The sequence below is a fragment of the Jatropha curcas genome, chromosome 4, assembly GCF_041381405.1.
Source record: "Jatropha curcas cultivar XTBG-Jc1 chromosome 4, XTBG_Jcur_1.0, whole genome shotgun sequence".
Lineage (NCBI taxonomy): Eukaryota > Viridiplantae > Streptophyta > Magnoliopsida > Malpighiales > Euphorbiaceae > Jatropha > Jatropha curcas.
In genome coordinates this window covers 16,457,321-16,468,368 of record NC_143154.1, presented here as the reverse complement: position 1 = coordinate 16,468,368, position 11,048 = coordinate 16,457,321, and the positions used below count along the sequence as shown (strand labels likewise).

General features: G+C 29.9%; 1 protein-coding gene across 1 annotated transcript; it reads left to right on the top strand.

The window, feature by feature from the left end:
• Positions 1-9,887: 9,887 nt before the first annotated feature.
• Positions 9,888-10,487, top strand: LOC149496894 (uncharacterized). The gene has a single exon (XM_089719955.1). The coding sequence runs from the start codon at positions 9,888-9,890 to the stop codon at positions 10,485-10,487; it is 600 nt and encodes a 199-aa protein (XP_089576081.1).
• Positions 10,488-11,048: the final 561 nt, after the last annotated feature.

The following is an 11,048-nucleotide window of genomic DNA, read 5'->3' as shown; positions in this document are numbered from 1 at the left end:
AAACAAATAAACCTAAAAAATATTATAGAAATAAATACTCTACAAAACAATATAGGTCCACACCTAGTCAAGATAAATTTTATAGTAAAAAGAGAACAAAATCTTCTTATAAACATAAAAATAAACAACCTTCTAAATCTACAACTAAAACTTCTTATAAAAATTTGACTTGTTACAATTGTGGTAAAAAAGGGCATACATCTAAATTTTGTAAATTTAATAAAAGATTACATGAATTAAATTTGGAAGATAATGTTTTAAATAAAATTTATGAATTATATATTGATTCGGATTCTTCGGAATCTGAGATTAATGAAAGTGAAAATCAAATTGATGAATTAGGAACTACTACAAGTTCTTCCAGTTCATCAAAATTTTCTTTAAACATGTTATCTAAAGATCAAAGTAATTTATTAACAGTAGTTAATGGAATTGAAGATCAAGAAACTAGAGCTAAACTTCTTAAAAAACTAATAAAAAGTTTTGAAGACGAAGATGACATAAAAAATATTACTCCTAAAATTCAGTCTAATACTTATGATTTAACTACCATATTAAATAAAAATAAACCTAAAAAGGTCAATGTGGATGAATCTACTCAAGAATTATATAAAGAAATTAAGATGCTAAAAACTGAAGTAAAAGAATTAAAAACCCAACTTCAACAAAACTCTAAAAAAATAAAAAAACTAGAATCCCAACTTATTTCTAGTTCTTCCTCAGAAGAAGACGAACCAGATAATAATTTAAAAATAAATAAATTAGATGAAGATGTAGATTGTAATTTTCTCAATTTATTACAAGAAATTACTTCACGAAAATATTTAGTAAAAATAAACATTCAAATAAATGATTTTGTGATAGATGCAATTGCACTCTTTGACACAGGTGCAGATTTAAACTGTATAAAATCTGATCTAGTTCCTAAAAGATATTGGTTAAAAACTAGTGAAAAATTAAGTACAGCCAACAAATCTAAACTTGAAATTATAGGAAAAACAGATGCAATAATCATAGATCAAGCCTTAGAAATACACACAGTATTTTTACTTTCACCTCAGATAAATTATATGGTAATATTAGGCACTCCATTTATAAATCTCATCACACCATATTCAGTTAAAGAAGATTGTATTAAATTTAAAATAAAAAATTGCAAAGCTCAATTGGAATTTACGGAAAAACCTAAAAAGAAACAATTAAATTTGTTAAAAGCTCATTCTATTAAAATGTTAGAAATAAATTCTTTAATCAAATCTAAAGAAGAAGACTTAAAAGATTTGAAAAATAATGCATGTTTAAATAGAATCACAAACCAATTAAATTCTGATTATATCCAAAATAAAATCTCAACTCTAAAAAATTTTATGGAAAACAAATTATGTGCTGACCATCCAAATGCTTTTTGGAATCGTAAACAACACATAGTGGACTTACCATATGAAAAAGATTTTGATGAAAAAACCATTAAAACTAAAGCTAGACCAATTCAGATGAGTCCTGAATTGATTAACCATTGTAAAAATGAAATTCAAGATTTACTTAATAAAAAATTAATTTCTAAATCTCGAAGCCCATGGTCTTGTGCAGCTTTTTATGTAAATAAAAACGCTGAAATAGAACGAGGTGCTCCCAGATTAGTAATAAATTATAAACCATTAAATACAGCTTTAAAATGGATTAGGTATCCTATTCCAAATAAAAAAGATCTATTAAAGCAACTCTATAATGCAAATATTTTTAGTAAATTTGATATGAAATCTGGCTATTGGCAGATTCAAATTGACCCTAACGACAGATATAAAACATCATTTACAGTTCCATTTGGTCAATACGAATGGAATGTAATGCCTTTTGGATTAAAAAATGCTCCTTCTGAATTTCAGAGGATCATGAATGATATTTTTAACCCATATTATAAATTTTGTATTGTTTATATTGATGATGTGCTTATATTTAGTACAACTCTAGAAGATCATTTTAAACATTTAAAAACATTTTGTATGATCATCGAGAAAAATGGTTTAGCATTAAGTAAAGCTAAAATGGATTTGTTTAAAACTAAAATAAGATTTTTAGGACATCATATAGAACAAGGTAAGATTCAACCTATAGAAAGAGCACTTGTTTTTGGTGAAAAATTTCCTGATGAAATTTCTAATAAACCCCAATTACAACGTTTTCTTGGTTGTTTAAATTATGTAATTGATTTTTATCCAAATTTAAATTGCATGATAAAACCTTTACATAATAGACTTTGTAAAAATGCTGGTCCTTGGACAACTCAGCATACTCAACTAGTAAAAAAGATAAAATTATTAGTAAAAGAAATCCCTTACTTATATATTCCTGATCCTCATGTTTTTAAAATTGTTGAAACTGATGCTTCTAATATTGGTTATGGCGGCATTTTAAAACAAAAATTAATAGTAAAGAAAGAATAATCCAATATACTTCAGGTCATTGGACTTCAACTCAATTAAATTATTCTACCATTAAAAAAGAAATTTTAAGTATTGTTATTTGTATAAATAAATTTCAATCTGATCTTTTAAATCAAAAATTTTTACTTCGTATTGATTGTAAATCTGCAAAAGAAGTTTTGAAGAAAGATGTCCAAAACCTTGCCTCTAAACAAATTTTTGCTCGATGGTAAGCGCTTTTAAGTATTTTTGAATTTGACATAGAATATATTAAAGGTAATGATAATAATATTCCAGACTTTCTAACTAGAGAATTCTTACAGAACAATGGCAAGAAAGAAGGATAAAGGGAAAGAAATTAAACAAGATTCCAGCTCCCCAACTAAAGCTCTTTCTGAGCACTCTGAAGATCTTAGTAAAACCTTAAACACTAAAACCACTTCTCCTAAAGACCTTAAAAAATGGATTGAGGAACTTTCTCAATCTCCTGAAGTAATTAAAGCACTGCAGGGAATGGCATCCTCTTCTACAGAGGACCCAGGTATGTCTTCTAAATCTAAAGCGATCGTATCCGCTCATGATACGGCTACTCTGTCTCAAACGGTAGACAGTAAAGAGTTATCAAATCCGTTGATGGCTGTGGATTTGCCAAAAATCCAATATAAATCTACTGGTAATATACATAAATGGTTTGATAAAAATTTATTTGATTTTGAAATCGAAGTTGAAGATGGTTATAATCATAATAATCCTTGGCAAATTATAAAAAATTATTATCCTGAGAATTGGTTTTTCATGCCAACAGATTTGTCAAAACCTCAGGCCTATTACAATAATATATTATTAGATACTGAATCAGTAAACATCAAACATACTTTTGATAAAAATGGAATAATTTCTTATTCTTCTATAAAAATAAAACGCGTCATCCATCCTAAGGATTGGCCCGTATCTTCTTTAGTAACGCCAGTAAAATTTAAAGGATTGCATAAATATAATATGAGTTATAATTATTTTGATTATAAAAAAGCGTGGGATACGATATTTTGTCTTCAAAATCCCACCACTACTCATTCATGGTTAATATATTTTGATCAAAATATACGCACTGATTTAAAAATCCCAAATTGGTTTAAACGATGGTGGCAATTTAAAGGAATATCCGAGGAAATCATTCCTCATGATATCCATTATTTGTACCAGTTCTTTAAAACCCATTATAAACCTAAACCTGAAGAAGTTCATATTCCTTCTTTAATGTATTATTGTATGACCTTCTTTACTCCATGGGTATATCAATGGTATTTTGACTATCAGTATGTTCCAGGAAGCCAAATTCCCATGATAATAAAAAGACATAAAATAAAATGGTGGGGATCATTCAAGAATTCCACTACTGAACATAAAATTAGTCAATGGATCCGCAATAAATTATCCAGCCCATCTAAACCAGCTTTAACTTATGCCCATACATTAGCTATTCAGGATAACCCCCAGTTTGGTATCCAAAAAGCCCAATGTCAGGCCTGGTTAGTTGCAGCCAAAACAGCAGAAGAATATAGATTGATCTGTCAAGAGATGTCTGAACAACTCTCAACCAGTTCAAATCAGCCCATAAAACCATCCACCAGTAAAGCCCAAAGTGCATCCTCCAGTAAATCTTCAAACACTACACACCATAAAGGCAAGGGTAAAATCGTTTTACCATCATCCTCATCATCTAGTTCATCTAGTGACGAAAGTGATGACAGCGATATCATAAAAATCCAAAGTAAAGCAGGTAAAAAAGAAAAAGAAAGAAAAAAGAAGTTAAAACAGAAAGAAAAAATAAAAAGAAAAGAAAAGCTAAAAAAGAAAAAGAAGGACACATCATCGTCCTCATCTTATTCTGAATCATTGTAAACAGGCAGAAGGAACCTTATTCCTTCACTCTTTGTAAAACACCCAACCAAAGCGGCACACAAGTTTTTAGTAAAAGGCCAAAGGACAGCTCGGCACAACCAAAATCCACTCAGCTACAGTAAAGGTCCACTCGCCAACAGTAAAGGTCAACTTGGCACAGTAAAAGCAAACAGTAGAGATTCTCCGACAGAAACTACTGTTCACCAACAGTAAAAGCAAACAGTAGAGATTCTCCGACAGAGACTACTGTTCACCAACAGTAAAAGCAAACAGTAGAGATTCTTCGACAGAAACTACTGTTCACCAACAGTAAAAGTAAATAGTAAAGATTCCAAGATTTTTATTTAAGGGAGCCTTTTCCCCTTGTGAAGGGATCGCATGTAAACACCTAATATAGCATATACTTCAACCTAGGTGTAGTTATTCTCTCCCTAAACTATCTCCCTCCTTTTCCAGTTCGATTGTAAAGGATTCAAGTGTTGAAAGTCTTAAAATTATTGTAAGTTAAAACTAGCTTAAGTTTATCATTTAAAGTTTAATTTTTGTATTTAAATATTGTAATACTATTTTGTTATTTCAATTATTTAATTTAGTAAATATAAATTGCTACTTTTAAAGCCCTGTTAAAGGCTTCATTCTCTTCTCCCTCCACACTCTAACTTAGTTCTGGGGATCCCAGGCTAAGGTTGCAGGAACCCTAAACCTTAATTAAAATAAAATCAATTAAAATTGGTTGAGTTAATTGATAAATATTAAATTGATTTGAGTTTTGATTGTTGTATAAGTATGCTCTGTGGTTGCACCTTAGTGTGATCTTCCACATCAGAAATATCATTCTTGTATGTTCATAAACATATACTGTTCACTTACTGTTCAGATTAAAACATATACTGTTCATCTTTAAACAAATACTATTCAAATTAAAAATCTTTGGTATATCAGCTGGAAACACATAACCTCCTGGTGTTTATCATTGCACTTGATAAACAAGGGAAACTTTGTGCTACAACGCTACGTACCAAGATAATAGTAATGATTTATATGATTATAAATCCTATTGATAATAGTATATTATTTGACATATATATTAATGATATTTTGATTAATATGTATATTGATAATGATCGTTGTTTAGTTCATGCTTATATAGGTTTTAATATGTATGATATGTTTATTAATTTATAAATATTAAAATCAACTTAATATCTGAATCTGAGTAATTAAACGGTCCTTTCTCCTTTTGTAATATATATATAATTTTCTTTTTTTAAAGAATTAATCTCTTTAGTTTATCTTCCATTATTTCAAATAGCATACTAAAATATTACAAGTGGAATACTAAAATACTAAGGTCTCATCATACCTTTTTTCATTTTTCTACATTTGTACATTTTCATATATGAAAATCACTTTCTTCTATTCATTTTTATTTTTGTTGCAAAACTCACATTAACTCTTTGTTTTTAACTTTGTGTTTCATTGAGATGTATGATTGGCAGAGTTTTTCAAATTGCATCAAAAAGTATTTACACCTCATTTTTGGTTAATTGCATTCTTTAAGTTATTGTGAATCATTGGACAACAATAGGCTGGTTTAAAATCGGGCGATAGGAGTGCCTAACACCTTACGCTATTGTACCTAACTCTCGGACCCTGTCTCTAGTTTAAAACCGAGTTAATTGATTCCAAAGAATCAATTAATTCGAGAATTTTTTCATAATAAGGATGGTGACTCCAAAATTAATAAAACCCTTACCAAAGTAAGAGAACCATTTTTCGAGGATAAACGAATGAATTAAATAAAGAAAAATAATTTACTAAATAAAATCAACCAAGCCCGTTCGACTCGATTCTTTCCAATTCCAGTTTTGGTAAAATCACATGTCCTCAGAATCTATTTTCTCAACTTAAAAAGCATAAAAATATAATTAAAGGGATCTTCAAAAGGATAAATGAACATATTTTCTCCAAATAAAATGCATTAAAAATCTAAATAAATGGATAAACTAGGAATTTTAAGTTAAAATGAGGCTAATATAGGAAATCTCATTATTTCCCCCTATTGTCAAATTTATATATAGTATACATATGTAGATAGATAGATTTAGTTATTAAAGAAATATACATATCACTAGTGGCTGATTATAAATACTTTTTTTATTAATATAAATTTTGTTTGAAAAAAAAAAGTCGGAGACATAAATAAATTTAATTTAATTGATCAATATATATATATATATATATATATATATATTTCTTTTTATGAAAAATTAATCTCCTTTGTTTATCTTCCATTATTTCAAATGGCATATTAAAATATTGCAAGTGGAATACTAAAATACTAAGGCATCATCATACCTTTCTTCATTTTTCTACATTTGTACATTTTCATATATTAAGATCACTTTCATCTATTCATTTTTATTTTTATTGCAAAACTTACTTTAACTCTTTGTTTTCAACTTTGTGGTTCATTAAGATGTATGATTGGCAGAGTTTGTGAAAATTGTATCAAAAAGGATTTACACCTCATTTTGGTTAATTGCATTATTTAAGTTATTGTGAATCATTGGGCAATGATAGGCCGGTTTAAAACCGGACGATAGGAGTGCTAACACCTTCTGCTATTGTAACTAAATCCCAGACCCTGTCTTTGGTTTAAAATCGAGTTAATCGATTCCAAAGAATCGACTAATTCGAGAATTTTTCCCTAATAAGGATGATGACTTCAAAATTAAAAAAACTAGCAAAGTAAGAGAACCATTTTCTGAGGATAAAAGAACAAGTTAAATAAAGAAAAATAATTTACTAAATAAAATTAATCAAACTCGTTCAACTCGATTCTTTCCATTTACATTTTTGGAAAAATCACATGTCCTCATGATCTATTTTCTCAACGTAAAAAGTGATAGCCTCACAAAGCAGGCAAAATTGTTAAGTTATAATTGCATGATTTGCATGATTGTGTGTTTGTTTTTATACATTTGACATTTCGTTTTGTTGTTTTTCGTTAAAGTTTTTTTAGAAATGAATTTGAATAAAGGATTGAAAAAGGCTTGTTTTTAAGAAGAAAAAGATAAAAAATTTGACTATGGGAAATGAGTTTTCTGCTAAGAAATTCGCAACCGCTAATGAGGTCACGCTGCATGGGAAAAGATAGTAATTCGCAAGCGCAACCTATATATGCGCGAGCGCGATCTGTATGGTAGAAGGTCTAGAAAGCATTAGGTAGAACTCGCGAGTGCGAAAAACAGTAAAAGAGTACCAACCCAAACCTCATGAGCACGACATTATATCTTGCGAGCGCGATGAGCACTCCAAAAGAGGCAGAAGATCATAAGTAAAGATTGCAGGCGCGACCTTTAAATTTTTGAGCACGAGTCGCTTTTCCAGAAGACTCCAACTACTACCTTTTTACCAGAAAGTTGTGTCCTTCTGTGAACGGATCAGAATTTCTCCCATCAGAAGTCAGTTGAAGCACCCTTTGGCCAGCCAATCACCTTCATAACTAATATCCTCTTCCTCTTCTATAAATTGCAATCCAAATTCAGAGGGAAGGATATATAGAAAAAAAAGAGGAAAAAAATAGAAGAAAAATGTAGAATAAGAATACAGTAGAAAATAATAAAGTAGTACTTAGAAATAAGTTGACGAGAATCACTTATTATTGTTTGTGCAAAGAACATCAAGGAGTTCCTCTAGGTGTGACGCCCTCCGGAGGCTTGAGTTTGATTGCTTATATCTTTCTCTTGTTTTATTAAAGACTTTTTGTATGTCGTGCTTCATTATTTTCTATGCAAAGCAACAATATTATTTGGTTTCATTCAATAAAAGTTTCTTTAAGTTATCTTTTGGTCTTTGTATAATCAAGTTTACTTAATTATATTCTCACAAAAAAATAATTCAGTAAAGATCAAAGAGATAGAATTCAGTTAGTTGGGTTTGCATGTGAATCTTTAATTTGGTTTGTTAAAGTTAAGTCTATCTTATTGAAATAATCAAAGAATAAGAACTGGGTTTAATATTTGATAAACTGAGGCATTTGTTGTATGTAGAGATACATATGATAAATAGAGTAATTCTATATCGAGAGGTTGAATTATACTTTACCACATGTGATTAGAGAATCGTTTATTGCATGTTACACGTTTTGCTATAGAAAAAGAAAATTTATTGCATGATCAATTCTTCTAAGTATTCTACTATATCTTTATCAATAGAATTAAGTAGTATATTTAGTTAAAGTTTAAATAGAATCATAGTTTAATCAATTCATGTTTTATTGCTGTATGTTAAGGATAAAGTAGTAAAGTGGGCATAGCCTGTTCCTTGTGGATTCGATCTTTTTATTACTACGTTGCGATCCGTATACTTGCGGGTAATCAAGGGGTGCAACAAAAATCATAAAAATATAACTAAAAGGATCTTCGAAAGGATAAATGAACATATTTTCTCCAATAAAATGCATTAAAAATCTAATTAAAAGGATAAACTAGGAATTTTAAGTTAAAGTAAGGCTGATATAGGAAATTTCATTATTCTCCCATATTGTCAAATTTATACATAGATAGATACGTAGATAGATAGATAGATAGATTTAGATATTAAAGAAATATACATATCAGCAGTGGCTGATTAGAAAAACTTTTTTTATTAATATAAATTTTATTTGAAAAAAAAAATGTCTGAGACATAAATAAATTTAATTTAATTGATCAATATATATATATATATATATATATATATATATATATATATATATATATATTTCCTTTTTTGAAAAATTAATCTCTTTTGTTTGTCTTCCATTATTTCAAATGGCAAACTAAAATATTACAAGTGAAATACTAAAATACTAAGGGATCATCATACCTTTCTTCATTTTTCTACTTTTGTACATTTTCATATGTTAAAATCACTTTCATCCATTCGTTTTTGTTTTTTTTGTAAAACTTACATAAACTTTTTGTTTCCAACTTTGTCTTTCTACTTTTTCCATAATTCTTAACTTTATAGCTTTTATTACTGTAGCAAATGGCACTTACCTTCTTTACCGGTCGGTTTGTAATAATTATTTTATTACTACTAACCATGTATCCCTATATAATTGAATTATAAAAATATTAAAAATACCACTTAAATGCATAACACCATAAAACTTGTATTTTTCAAATCAAAATAACATAATAATAAAAATATCAAAATTTAAGTTATAATAATTTTCAAATCATTCATTATATTCATATAAAACATAAAAATATTGGCGCACTATAACATATTTCTGTATTTTTAAACTTAAATTATATTTTTATATTATTTTATTAGTTAAGTAAAAAAATAAGGATAACTAATTTTAAACACTGGGGACACAATACTAAAGTAGATCTTTCAAGAAAGGATCAGATTGAATAAAGTAACTGTACGAAACAGAAAGGGATACTTGAGCACTTACTGGAAGACGAGTTAGAAGTATTGGATAATACGGTTATGTAGCAACGTGAGGGGCAAGGAAGACTGTCTTTTAGGGATACCTTAGTGCATAACCCTAACTCCCATGATAATATGGAGGGGACAAGAGATATGGCTAGGGACTTTGATGATGAATACAGTGAAGATGAGGATGATGGGTTGCATGGGGATGAGGATGAATTGTGTCCTACTATTACCCTTACAAAGGAGGAGAAGCAACGTCTGCGTAGACCTTTGAGTCACACTTTAATAATAAAAGTGCTTGGGAGATCAATTGGTTATACTTTTCTTTCCAAACGTATTAAGGAACTGTGGAAACCTAATTCACCTTTTGAAATTGTTGCCCTGGATAGTGGATTCTTTATCGTTAAATTCAATAGTCTGGAGGATTATGAGCATGTGCTTTTTGGAGGGCCATGGATGATCGCAAACCACTATTTATCAATGAGGCGATGGCATGTAGAGTTTGATCCCTATAATGCGATTCTAGAGCAGCTGACAGTTTGGATCCGGTTTCCATATCTCCCTATAGAATACTATGATGAGGACTTTTTGATGAAGGTTGGTTCAAAAATTGGAAAACCTATGAGATTTTACCATAGCAACAGTCTTGTCAGTGTGGGACATTATGCGATGATGTGTGTGGAGGTGGACTTGACAAAGCCCCTAGTAGCTAAATTTCGAATGCATTGATGAATCAAACGGATAAAATATGAGGGTCTGTAATTAATGTGCTTTGCATGTGGCCGATATGGTCATTCAATAGATGGATACCCTACAAAGAGAATGGAGGAGAAGGGGAAGTAGGATGCAACAGAGAATATTCATAAGAATAATGGTCCTACACCAAAAGAAACCATTCCTGAGAACATGCCCATTAACCCGACAGTGGTGGAGGATTACGACAAATGTATATTGGTTTAAAAACATAGCAATAGGAGGAGAAATAACAATGGAGCCAATAGAGGCCAGTCAGGGAATAATAGACTTGTGCCAAGACCTAATAATATGATTGATAAAGGAAAGGGAGCTCTTGCTACAAATGGAAATCATTTTCCTTCCTTAGATGAGGTAGAGCAGGATCCTCCAAACGTCTTTGAAGACCCTGCCCCTCCTATGCATGCCATTTACCACATAGCGCTCCTAGGGCAGTAGTCGTGTATCCAGTGGAAGGGGTGGCATTTCTTATAAATCCAACACCTCTCAATTTATTCCAATGGCTGATGGGAGACAGAATAAGGTGTTGTCTAAGAC

Coding starts and splice junctions, on each gene's coding strand:
- LOC149496894 (XM_089719955.1), top strand. CDS start 9,888: ATGGAGGGGACAAGAGATATGGCTAGGGACTTTGATGATGAATACAGT.